The sequence below is a fragment of the Syzygium oleosum genome, unplaced genomic scaffold (genome assembly GCF_021117445.2).
Source record: "Syzygium oleosum isolate NSW1041296 unplaced genomic scaffold, Sole_v2.1 Sole_v2.05, whole genome shotgun sequence".
Taxonomy (NCBI): Eukaryota; Viridiplantae; Streptophyta; class Magnoliopsida; order Myrtales; family Myrtaceae; genus Syzygium; species Syzygium oleosum.
Genome location: NW_026607489.1, coordinates 9,701,011 through 9,714,432, shown reverse-complemented (window position 1 = coordinate 9,714,432; position 13,422 = coordinate 9,701,011). Strand labels below are relative to the sequence as shown.

Here is a 13,422-nt window from a genome sequence, read left to right as displayed (position 1 = left end):
TCTCGTGTACCGCATCCCGAATCCTCACCATTGAATGAATTGGTACCCAACATCGCCGACCCTAACGGCTATCGCCAATTTGTCACCCTCAAAGACTTTCTTCAGAACATGATCAGATGCAACCGTCTCAAATCGCGGCAATCACGGCAACGGGTCCTTTCACCCGGGATGCAAATTCAATCGGAATGCAAAGACGGCACGATCGGTACACCCCGACCTCTGTCACACGTACAAAGTTTTGATCATGCAAGACGAACCGATAACGATGACTACTACTTCACAACCAACAGAGAGACCAAAGGGCGTTTCACAGCAGAACAGATTTCCTCCCGCTAGTATCACTCCATAAAAACCAGTTCCCATCTGCCTACATTATTTCAGAACTCGCACCAACAAATCGAGGACCCCCCTGACTGGTTGTTTAATTCGACGCTCGATATCCTTGTAACATCGAAAATAAGAAATGAAACGGCACGAACACAACGAAGACAACGACACGCTGCTCTTCGCCTACAAATACTCTGGCTCTTCCATATGCGCGAGAGAGAAGTTTCTTAAATAGCAAAAGTTAAGACTATACATCAACAACAATGAAAAGAATTGCTGTGGATTTGGCGACGCCCTTATTTTGCCACCCTATCTATTAGAAGACAGCCTACCAAAAAAGGGGCCAATATAAAACAGAGGAGGGAGTAAAGCCGACTTTCCTCGACATTTTCTTCCGTCAAAGTAAAAGAAGGATCAGAACAACTATGGTACACTCACCGCCACGACGCCCCTGGCCTTCACGATAACACAACACTTCTAAGAGGACCGAATCAAAGAATTTACCATAGCGACCCCCGTGACGAGGGGCACCCATTGGCACTCTTCTAGCCCATCACTTCTGGTCAAGGGCACCTCCGGAGGAGGACGACGCCATTTTGAGGAGGACGAGTCTTCTTCCTGGTAGATTCTAATAAAGAAAGATCTGTATAGCCTGCATGCAGGGCACCGTGACAGCATCAACAGCAGACCCTGCTCCAACCAGACACAGCCACCAATTTGCCTGACTCCAAGCAATCCACTATACTTAAAGCTGCACGAACCCATTTCCTGCCTCCTTATCTGAAACTTTCCCGGAATAATTATTCACCTATGTACAGATGGGTCATCCTCCATTGTTGGCAACTTCCGCAGCTCTCTGTCTCATCATCTCCATCACAGCTGCCCTGCGCCGTGAATCTGACTGCTGCTGCAGCCGCCTCAAATGTTCTCTTAAGTCTCTGGTTAAGACAAACACATACAATGATAATATATAAGGGCAAGAAATCACCAAACATATAACACTCTCCTCCAAAGAAAATAAAGAAACAAACTACAGATTGCTTCGAACAAATCTTCACAAGGAAAGCCTTGGTATCTAACCTGCATCGTGGGACATGGCACACAGCTTCTTTGCAGGCTCGTGCATGTAGTTGCAGGAGATACCACATCTTCTTGCAAAGAACACAGCCTCTAGAAGCACGTGTTTTGCATTGGATCCCATGGCGGAACAAACCTTTCACTTTGCGACAGTTCGGGTATTGACAAAGTGCTGAACGGCATTGTGATGCATGCACGAGTAGATCAAGCATTTTCCTAAGCTGCATTTCCACATAGACAGAAACATGTGAAAAAATTCCTTCGGATCCAAAAGCTTGAAAAAGTAATACCAATGATCCTAATAACAGAGTGCATTAAACTCCACCAGATTAGGAGTTCAAACGGATTGATTGCGTGGAACTTGTGCAAAACGACAGGAAAGAGCACTCCAAATGTGTCCATAGGATTTAAAAGACTGAAATATTCAATAAATGAACAGCTGAAAAACCCTGGCCTGTTATGATACCTTTCTCAGTTTTTTTTTTGATCTATAAAATTCAAATAAAATGAGCATTCTGCAGAAAAAATATTAATGACTTGATTGCTATGTGAATAGTCATTAGTTCTCCTGTCAACGTCATTCATTTTTTTGGTCCTCAGCCAAAACACAACAGAAAAACCAATCTAATTAAACCAACCCAAAAACATTTGAACCCAACCCAATCGCACTCTTTCACTCAAATTTATTGTCCCCTTCCTCTTCTCTTCCCCAAAATACTAAGAGACAGCCAAAGTTGAGCATGCTTGCAATCAAATTTGTATGCGAAAGCAATCCTCCCAGTAGATTTGTTTCTGCAAGCACTTTACCAAAACTGACTATTGCTCCAGTCTTCTACATTCAGACATTTTTTATGAGTAAAAGATATGTAACTTTTTACAAAAATAAAATGAAACGATTTAGTCAAAAAATACGAAGCGATTTAGATAAATTTTTCTTGTCAATAACCTAATACCGACCACACATATGTCGACTAAAATTCTTAATCAAAGACTTCTTGAAAAGGTAGCTCAAAAATTGTTCATATAAATGCAACTCCCATGGGTTTCTCCATTTCTTCAACTGTGTTTTGCATAGTCAAAAAGCATGTACACAAACAAAGATAAGAGATGGAGAAAAGAGAAGAACCAACACCTTCCCCCACCCCCTAAAATAAAACAAAAAGAAAACAGCTAAAAATAGCTTCATTATCATGGGACAATTGAGAAGTGTTGAGCTCACTGAGATACCAAAATGCCCAGCCTCCTTGATGCTAGTCTTTTTATAAATCGAATTTGATCTAACCTCATGATGGTAGTTTTCGAAAAAGGAAAAATAAGCCCCTTGTTTTCAAAAAAGGAATGAGCAAGCCTTAATCCTTTCGCTCAAATTAAACCAGCACTAAACTATGTACAAGCAAATTGAATTTAAGTCCATTTCATCAGAATTAAACTAGACAATTCTCAAGATATCAGTATATTTTTAAACACGCACCTGCAAAACTCTTAATTGTCTGGCTTCCTTGTTTTGTGCATCACGATCAACCATAGATGGGTGATTTGTCAATTTGTGGGGATGATCAATACCACCGTCCTTTTGATAACAGGTATTGCATATATCATACTCTGGGCAAACCTCGCAACGCCAACCCTTACCAGCTTCAATGTCAAGACTACATATGTTACATGTTGTCACAAACGCTGGAGCAGTTGGATTATGAAGATGGTAAAGGACCATCATTGAAGAGTGTTTTGCACGCCTCAGGGTGTCATATTGATAGTGATTCCCTTGACATAAACTCAAGAAAGCCTGTCTGGTGTCAAAAAATTCACTTTCAAGTATCTCATCTTTATCTTTTGTATCTTCTGGTACATCAGTAATTTGAATCTGCAAAATTTAACGATCTTTCAGCAGCATATCGTAACCAGCCTTTTTCAACGCAGTCATAGTGAATTGCCTTACTGTAGATAACTCATTCGGTACACATAACATACTTACCGGAAACAGAGTATGTTTCTCTCTTAAATTGATGGGATGTCGCTCTCTTTCCTCACGTTTCTGTTCTAATTCGTGGCACCTGCAAAATAAAATTGTTAAAGCCCGTGATTTTAATCAATGCACTACAGACTAGGAATTCGAGATAACTCTTAAGTCCCAAACAAAAACTAGATGACTTCCTACAAAACAAGGATGACTCAGGAACACTATGTAGAGTCTCAAGCCAGAACTAGACTTCCTACAGCAAAAAAATCATTGAAAACCATAGTCATTTCATTTTCCCTTGCTAAGCAGGATCAATCGGAGGATAAGAAAAAGAATGCCACAATTTCAGGTAACAAAATGAGGCTTAGATCATGATAAAGGAGATACGCATTGAAAGCATCCAAGCAAAGCGTCATCAAGGAGATAGGGACAGGAGAAATCCTAAAAATCCCTGATGACTTCCACATTAATTAAAAACTGTCCCGAAACAAACTCTCAAAGACCATGAGCATCTGCCCTGTACACTAGTCAATGATCGTTCAATTACTCTAACTCCACATACAGAAAAGGAGATGAGAAAGATCAACCAAACTTATCAAGGAACATACGAACTTAGAACAATTATAATTATCAGTTTATATTATACGCTTAACCTAAGTTGTCGACAAGTCTTAGATCATTTTCCTCCATGTTTCACGATGCAGGATAACTCATATTGGGAAGGGGTAAAGTATCCTAGTGGCTATACTAGATTAGATAGTATGAATTTCAGTATCTGAAAAATAAAAATTTTATTACTATGAGTTGACCGCTGGCCATTTTTATAGGTAAAAGAAAGAAGAATAAGGCGCACGAGAGAGCGAGCGAGAGAGAGAGACAGAGAGAGACAGAGACAGAGAGGGAGAGAGAGAGACAGAATTTTTTTTTCCAACATTCAAGTGAGAAAATGTATTTAGTGACATGCGAGCAGCAGCATTCATAGTGCCGAGGTTGAACAGATATGAGGTTATTAGCTAAACGAAACAAACACCAGAAGGCCAACATTAAGAACAACCCAACGTGAAGAAAAAAGGAAGAAGATCACAGTAACATTAAAAGATGCCAATGAAGATCTTCAAATCTTACTTGTCACAAATATGAAAGTTTTTGCACTGGCTGCAAACCCAGCGGTTCCCAGAAACCATGAGAATGCAACAGTGGGTGCATGCATACTGCAGATGGACCATAATAAAATCTTCCTTCATAGGCGATATAGTTTCACCAAGCTGAGAAAATAATTTACTCACGTCAGAAAATGAAAATGCCACAGAAACTAGAAGATGAGAGAAAATTTATGAAAAGGAAACAAAAGATGTAGGGACAAGAAATTACTTTGTGCATCAATAGCAAATCCTTCGATGCATTTCCAGAGAGATCAGACTGGCCAGATGCTTTTAACGCCCTCTTAGTGATGGTCTTTTTAGTCGTTCCTTTCTTATTCTGCTTTCTGCCATCTTCCTCTTGTTGAAGCTGATAAATAAGATCTTCTGCAGCACCTGGCCAGTAGTCACCATCAAAATACGGAAGCCTAGCAGCAGTTACCTTTGCCTTGCATTCGCCAGCGCATACAAAGAAATGATCGTACAGATTGGTAAGATCAACGACAATACTCTCCTTTGCAGCTTTTCTTAACATTGCAAGATACCTAAAATCCAAGATAAAAAGCATCCCCAATTAGGGGGAAGAGTTAGTAAACATAAGTGTTCAGGTTGCGTTACAATGATGAAATAGTTTATCAAGTGCATCCTTGCGAGATGCCTCACCACTCCCGGAGTTTATCAGATTTTGGGGTTTTCTGTATCTCTGGATGACAGTATAGTATATAATCTTCGCCTTTTAACGGCGGGCATGCCCATATATAACAGCTTGTAAAACCCCGCAACTTGCAATACTCGAGGTATCCAATCTGCACAGATATAAATAATAAGATCCAATAACAGAACCCAGACCAGGCATGTGGAAAAACGTACGAGCTAAAAAAATAAGAACTGACCAAAATTTCATGATACACAAATGTTCGAAGAGCTTCTCCAGACACTGCTTTAACCTCAGGCCTAAAGTATTTCACGGAATCCAGATACGAGAGATAGACACGACGTTGATTTGGGAATTGGCATTCAGATCCAAATTCTTGAACATACATACCAAATAAGCATACCTCCACACCTTCAATCTTTTGAAACAAAAGAATGACCTTCAAGGACGAAAGCAATCTCCCATGAGCAACTTAACAAAAGTAAGCATTGCGATAAAACAGAATCAAGTATGGCATCTCATAATTAGAGATGCAACAAAACAAAACCTGTCACGCACTTTAGACTTGTAGGGGAACTCTGTAGGGTAATTTTCTTCCTGAAATATTTCGAGAAACCGCTGCTTTACTTCCAACTTTTTGTCAACAGATGAAACAACTCTTACAACTAGTGATTCTGCTCCGGGGACCTGCAAAAACAATTAAAAATCAATCACCAAAATTCCTTTCCATTGAAGAACTAAATTTGGGGCATGAAAAATATCCAAGAGGAATTCTTCAAATAAAAATGATGAAGACTTGAATCCCATGGTATCAGCAACAGAAAGGATGATTAGTCCACGTGGAACAATCTAGTCTTAGTATATCTGAAACTAATGGGGTCAAGATACTCATCTCTACATTGCAAGGGAAGTCTATGCGAATCGGACTTCCCCGTATCCCACAAAGCTGGATCCACAAAAACTCACTAATAACGACCAATATGTGCGAAAGAGTTATAGTGATGTGTTACCATTCAAGCATACAGCACCTTGATCAATAATTCATCAACTAAAAATGCTTCTATTCAGTCCAACGTTACTCTTTCTAAAAAAAGATCTCACATAACTATGGTTTATTTATGCAAACTCTGCAGAGATTACAATCACCTCATCATAACTTTTCCCCTGAAACTTTGCCCTATCTTGTCTTTCCTGTCTGAGTCTCCTAGCTAGCCGCTGTTCTATGTGGTCACTAAGAAGCGTCTTTGGCAAATCTTTTGCTCCAAGAACAGCATTCTGTGACAAGGGCTTGCGTTCACCTCTTTCAACCTCAGCTATATAGCAGTTAGGGCAGGTATATTCAGCTTGGCCTCCATCATTTCTCCGACCATTAAACAAAGCACATATTTGATGTTGCCAAGCTTCACACTTGTCACATTGAACCCACTGCACCCATAGAGTAATAATCAAGAACGCAAATGAGAACATTAAGGACAATAACTATGTCAAAAAATAATGAAATCAGCATCATGGTGAAAGAGAAGCGCATCAACTCACCCATTCTTCAGTCTCCTCATCGTTTTTCTTCTTCTCCAGCTTTGCCTTCGGTATAGGATTGCCATCAACAACAATGTTATCCCCACGAGCCTCATTATAGCAGGGAATGCAAAAATAATGCCGGGTATCTCCAACTGCACCAGTATAATAAGGTGCATTTCTCTTAATACGAGCGCCGCATGGCGAGCAATATATCGGTGGTGGTTCAAAAGTAAGCTTTTCCACAGCACACAACTGGCATGAATTTTCACTCATCGAATGCTCCATTGCCTGATTCTTCTCTGCCTTAGCTTTACTCTGCAATGAAATGTAAACAGATACCATCAGTCAATAAGTCAAGCGTCCTTAACCAGATAATGGAAACTACCTAGTAAAGGAAGTTTTTTACGTCTGTCATTGGACAGAAGCACAAATTATATAATACACACGCGCACGCGCATATATACACACACAAGAAACAGCCACAGAAGAAGGCTCTGAAGATCCAGGATATAACAACTGAAAAGGATTATATGATTAACATCACTTCGAATGATAATTATGCTTTATTTTTTGATTATCTGTTTGGCTGACATTTATCCAATTAAGAAAAACAATACAAAGACCGAAACAAAAGAGAAACAACTTCCGAAGGCCTCCGGGCTCCTTTTCTTCAAAAGGATGAACTTCCACCTCCCCCCAAATAGGACAGTATTCTTCTTCTGTGCTATACTCACTCTCTGCATTGCATTTGTTCTGGGATGTTTGGCAAATTTTGGCAGCAGAAGTATTCTGAAAGATGCTAATGTCCGAGCTACCTTTTACTAACTATGGTGTACACTGATATTCAAGGAGCGGATAGTCATTAAAACAAATTATACAAAGGCTGAGCTAAAATCTGGCCGAGGGGAAAAAGAAAAGAAGCAGACCATTCAATTTGGACTTTAAGCAACATTTACTAGAAATGCACTTATTTTCATTCAACAGAAAGGAAGAAAACAGAAGCCAGAAAGGAACTGCAGAATAAGCAAGCAAATATACCTGGCCAACCCATTGCCTTAAACCTGTGATATGCTCTCTCACTTGCTCAGGTGTGAAGAGTTCGGTCAATGATACTCCTTTAATTTTTGGCTTCCCAGACTTGGTAACAATTCCTTGATCAGCATTTTGGGCACTTTCTTGATTCGATTGATCACCTTTTTTCTCAAATGGTTCTTGCATGACAGCAGGTTCCTCACCAAGCATTTTATTTGAGACATCATCTGTTCCTTCCTTATTCATCTCAGCAATATTATGGTTTCTTTCCCCAGAGTTGCCAGAGGGATCCATCTTTGTATCTGCAGGTTCATCCTTAATTGGAATACCGATCTTAACATGCTGCAGACCATGGAAAGGGACTGACTGGGAAATCTTCTGCTCCTCAGCAACAGACGCTGATTCAGCTGAATTATCAATTGAGGGAATAAGAGGCTGCGAAGGCGCTTCCTTTTTGACACGTTTCGTAGAAGGAAGTAGGTCTTCCGAACTTTCAGCAACAGATGGCTTCTTTGTCAATAACTTTGCTGGGTTTTCCATAATGTCAGAGGGTTTACAAGATCTGCTAAGGGAATTTGTAAAGCTGGATGTAGAATCTGGACGAGGATATGCCTTCAATTGTGCTTGCAAGTAATTTTTCACAGGAATGCACACAGGGCAACTTGGGTCCCTGCAATTTTTATTATGCATAAGCAATACTTTTGTATGATGACAACGAGGATAAGGGCATTGAGCCAAGTTGCAGCTTTCAATGTGTTTGCACAATCTCTGAACAGTGATACAATTACTCTCTTGGCATTTCCCTTGTGGAGCTGCACATCGACGAGCATGGCGTATAAATAAAAGCCACCTCTGCTGGTTTCTGAATTGACGGTCACGGTTTGTGTTTCCAGACCTACAGGTGGCAGTACTTAAATTTGGTGCTTCTGCTTTACCCCTTGAAGCGACATTTTGACCAGCAACGGATCCCTCGGAAGACAGATTGTTACACTGAGCTTCATCATGCCTAGAAATTCTCTTCTGGAAATCATCTTGTAAATGCTGCTCGTTTAATTTATTCCCCAGGATTTCAGTCCCATCTTGCAATTGGGGATGCCATTGACCATGAAGAACTGAATCTGATTGTAGTCCGACAGGATGGCAAGTGAATTCGTTTTGGGCCTCGGCAACTAGCTGTTGTGATTGTAACAAGTGTTGCACTTGCGGAGTATTTTGAGACAACATAGAGCAGCTGTTGTGCTGGTTAGATTGACCAGCAAAAAGCTGAACCTTAGAGTGATTATCAGAAGGATTCTGCTGATACTGATTTTGAAACTCGGGCAAATGAATTCCATCCGATGCCTGTTCTCGCATAATTTCTTTAGGCTCCTGCTTGAATTGATTTCCCGGATCAGATGTCACCTGAGGAAGACCGAATATCTCATTGTCCAACAAAGCTTGGTGCTGCTGATTTTGCTGCATGTGTGGGCGCTGCTGAGCAAATTGCTGTTGCTGTTGGTAATGAGCCTGTTGCTGAAATTGCTGTTGGTGCTGAGATGGGATAAAGTTCTCCCTCGAAGGAAGTGCAGATTGAAAATTCATCTTTTCAACTGGATCAACCGACTGAGGCTTCAAGTGTGCAGCTTGCTGAGTGCTATGCAGATTTGATGTATTAGCAACCAATGAAGCCTTTGTTTTGGAAAGAGACTGCAAGTTTAGTGTACCCATGCTTTGAGAATTTGCCATTGGTCCAACAGAAGTTCCAGCAGTGTATATACTTCCAGGGCCAGAAACATCAGTACTGCTTCCATACACATCACCTGCCAATAAGAAATGTTTCATGAAATATATAATTACAAATATTTCAGAGAGATGACATAGATCAGAATTTTCCTGAAACATTTGTCCCAAGGCCTTAACTAGTAACTAAGGCTATTTGTATAAAAAAATCATATAGAAAGATCTATGGAGTACCCTGAACAGATGAACGTTGATATTGATCAAATTGGGGTTGCAAAGGTTTCGGAGAATTGATATAAGGTGACGCATTCAGAAAGCCCTCAGAGGTGCTAGGCCCATTGGACATCTGTATATTGCTCCCCATCATTCCCAAGCCACCATTTAGTGCTCCGTTGGAAAAACCATAAGGTTTCTGCTGAATACCAGACCTAATCGCCCCACCTGTTTGGCTGCCAAGGGCATGCAATACCCGACTGTTCTGATTGTTTACATGCAGCTTTTGATGCGGATCCTGTGATACCATGGGAGAGTCAACAATGGACATCCTGCCACCATTATTGGTAGCCTCCAAGCTTCCGTAAGAATGATTTCCACTATTATTATTAAATCCGGGAGTCGGAATCATCTGGCTGCTCATTCTTGGCATGCCCATCTGTGACAGGTTGTTTCCTCCAGAACCAATGGAATAGTTCGCTTGAGGTTGCTGATACCCATTGGAAAGCAGACCTACACCATTGGAAAGGGTAAAATTGTTGCCACGATAATGCCAAAAGCATCTAAAATCAAATAGCATAGCATTGACATTTACCATCAGTTCGGTTATAGGAACTGCTCTGCATGACACCACTTGACATAAGGCTTCCCGTGTTTGCATTCGTTGGCTGCATGCTGCTACTCCCAGCCATATTACTCATTGGTGCATCCACTGAAGATGTCGCCATCATGGTCGAACTTCCATTATGCGACAATCCAGGAGTTGGAATCATCGTTGTCATTGAATTAGGATTGACTGGATTTCGATTGTTAGGAGATGGACGCTTGATCAAACTATGCAACCGGGACTCCAATGTGCCCAAATTCATATACTCATCCTACATAATAGTAATTTTAAGGAAGCAAAAGAACATCAAGTCATATTCACAAAAAAAAAAAAGAGGAAAAACTGATAATGGTGTGAAAAACCATGTGAAACCAGGCAAAAACATGAATAGATTACTGGCTTTCTTAACTATAAAATGTAAAGCATTATAAAAATCCAATAAAGGGTAATCATAAGCCACTTTTTGTACGTTTACAAAGAAGAAGAGGAGAGAAATGATGAGGATGGGAAGACCTTCGAGTGAGCAGATTTGAAGAGACCCTCTTCCAGGCGTTTAACAATATCCTTCAGCTTCTGCATTTGAGAGTCATTAATTGGCTGGTGATGCCGCTGAGCCAAGAGAACAAAGCTGAAGAGGATAGTAAAAAGTTCGATCAGCAAACAAGGACCAATTGAATTGTGGAAGTTAAAGCACAAGAACAAGTGCTCTAGATTAGATTACATCTTCTCTTGCATATAGTGCCGAGCTCTGAGAAGATCCGCGTCCATGCTGAACGCAGCATGAGGGGCACCACCGCCGGCAGCTACTATATTCGAGACAACATTGCCATTTTGCTGGGACACCCCAGGCAACTGAGTGCCCGATTGACTAGAAACATGGCCCGACATATCCGCCTGTACATTCATCACGTCAATCTACAAAAGCCCTCACTCTTCCTGTAACCATTCAAATTCGCAAAGGGTCCACGCATGCCCAAGCCGGCGCTACATACACTAAGAAACTCTATTCACAGTGAACAAACCACACCCAACACCGCCAGCCACCTGTGCAGACAGCCACAACGAGAGATTACAGGGAGCATCAGCAAAAGAAGCAAAAGCAAACGCGACATTCCACCACCACCACTCCCTCGAAAATTTGGGGTGGTAGGGGGGGGGGGGGGAAGCCCCGCACCCGAGAAGCTGAAAAAGATCAGAGCTTTGATCGACGGGGGGGCGGATTGAAGCGCCGGAGGGACCGTCGCGTGCAGAAACAGTAACCCTAAGACCCCGGCAGCGAGGTGACGAAACCCTAGGGAGGACGAAATCGGGGACGACGAACCTGAAGCGACGTGCGATTGGCGACGGGGACGGCGACGGCGACGGCGACGCGGCGGCGGCGGCGGCGGCGGCGATCTCAATTCGGAGCTCAATCGGATTGATCGGGAATTCGACGATCGGAGATCGACGATCGGCGCAGAGGAAATTTGGGGGAAAGGAGCGAAGAGAGAGAGAGAGAGAGAGAAGACGACGGGGGGTGGTGCTGCTGGGCTTCTCGACTCCACCACGTGCGAGTTCTCACGCGCGAACGAGGCGAGCCAATTATATATCCAAGTATGGATCAAATATAAGCTAGAGCGAGAGAGACAGACAGACAGACAGAGCTAGAGATTTCATTCATTCATTCATTAACAATCGTTAAAAAAAAAAAAATTTCAGCTTATGTGCTTTATCATCTGCTGCTTCTTTACTCTGATGACGTGTGTTTTTTTCCTGGGTCGGGTTGGATGTCGATTCAGGGTCGATTGTTGCGGAGTGGGATTGATTGGCGAATAATTACCTGCAATGAAAGTGCGAAGAATCCTAACGATACTCTGTCATATCTCCATACAAGGAATACAAAGGAATTTCTTGTGATTTTCAAGTTCGGGACGGTTTCTGTATAGGCATGTATTTAGCTTTTCAATTTAACATTAGTGGGATACCTAGATTTCCATTTTTTTTCAATCACGTGATATGATATATTAGGATAGCCAGAATTAAATCGACTGTATATTAATGATGATAGTAGTTAATTGAATAAGATTCATCATATTTAGCGTTTTCAATGCAATCATGTGTTTTAATATATGGATCGTGCATAGTTTTTAAGGGAGAAAACCAAGGGCAAAAGCTCATTTGTTAGATTGGGATTTGGGAAATTACTCTCACACTCCATGGTTGAATTTTGATCGAATTATTCATTTTTGTTCAAACAATCATGATGCACATTATGACAATTTAATACTAATCACCTCGAGTGTTTTCTTAAACCGGTTTATCAAAGTCATGCTTGGAAGATACTTTCTCATTCGGGCGATAGTTTCGTGTTATGCACATTCTAAAGATTTTTGCAAAACGAGCCGAGAGATTAATTTAGTCAAATTGGTGTCATTTTCGGGCAATTATGAATCTCAAATTCCAATAGTTGGGGGAGCCAAGATAATATGCTTCTTATAATCAGACTATTTTGTAAGGTTCATCAATTAAAAAAACAATTTTTTACATGAGGAACATCTTAAGAATCAATTCACTTTCATTATATTGTAAGCACCTTTCTATGGAAAACAATGTGCAAAAGAGACTTTGAGCATCACGTTTGTCATGAGATTAGCACATACGCTGGAAAATCTACTTAATTTTATCCGACATACTTGCTTTGTCAATCGTTAACGTGAATTTTTTTTTCAATTAGATATTAACTTGGAATTAACAAAGTATGTTCCATACTATATTGGGATATAAATGGTATTTACGGATTCTATGTTAATCCCTCGTCTTTCAAGTCGTACATGGCAATAAGATTTTCTGATAAAAGTTAGGGTATTAACAAGCCGCATCCGATATGTACAATGTTTATCTTGAATAAGCAGTGTCTCAAATGCTACACTCAATGTGTATACACTGATTTCGCTAATAGCAGGAAGTATGTTTTAATTACAAATTTTAATAAAGTATCAAATATTTTGCGGCGAAGACAGTAAAAAATATGAATTGATAGCATATATGATTTTCTCAATTCTATATGTTTATTAACAGATGGTCCCAATTACATCTTCTAACCGCTGAAAAAATTCATAAAAAAATAATTGTACGGGTTACTATTCTCAGTCTCAGCGTGCCGAAGACACGGATTTATCGCGAGTAACGTTGGCAA

The 13,422-nt window shown here is 40.8% G+C and overlaps 1 protein-coding gene across 2 annotated transcripts; it reads right to left on the bottom strand.

Annotated features, from left to right (window-relative positions):
• Window positions 1–535: 535 nt before the first annotated feature.
• LOC115681593 (histone acetyltransferase HAC1) lies at window positions 536–11,808 on the bottom strand. Of its 2 annotated transcripts, none has more exons than XM_030605575.2 (17): window positions 11,569–11,808; window positions 10,969–11,291; window positions 10,761–10,875; window positions 10,236–10,518; window positions 9,662–10,153; window positions 7,715–9,507; window positions 6,695–6,991; window positions 6,305–6,583; window positions 5,717–5,845; window positions 5,397–5,597; window positions 5,167–5,309; window positions 4,736–5,048; window positions 4,490–4,629; window positions 3,380–3,458; window positions 2,876–3,268; window positions 1,408–1,625; window positions 536–1,265 (listed from the first exon to the last, which is right to left on the bottom strand). In XM_030605575.2, the coding sequence occupies exons 2-17, from the start codon at window positions 11,151–11,153 to the stop codon at window positions 1,151–1,153; spliced, it is 5,175 nt and encodes a 1,724-aa protein (XP_030461435.1). In that variant the 5' UTR covers window positions 11,154–11,291; window positions 11,569–11,808; the 3' UTR covers window positions 536–1,150. The 2 variants fall into 2 exon arrangements, with proteins under 2 accessions (XP_030461435.1, XP_030461436.1); XM_030605576.2 differs by having other exon boundaries at window positions 10,969–11,141.
• Window positions 11,809–13,422: the final 1,614 nt, after the last annotated feature.

What these genes read in the sequence shown, in the direction of transcription:
- LOC115681593 (XM_030605575.2), bottom strand. Translation starts at nt 11,153, where the DNA reads ATGAATGTACAGGCGGATATGTCGGGCCATGTTTCTAGTCAATCGGGC. An exon ending in CACTATATGCAAGAGAAGAT is followed by an intron (nt 10,876 to 10,968) that starts GTAATCTAATCT and finishes TATCCTCTTCAG; the next exon opens with CTTTGTTCTCTTGGCTCAGC. An exon ending in ATGAGGAGACTGAAGAATGG is followed by an intron (nt 6,584 to 6,694) that starts GTGAGTTGATGC and finishes CTATGGGTGCAG; the next exon opens with TGGGTTCAATGTGACAAGTG.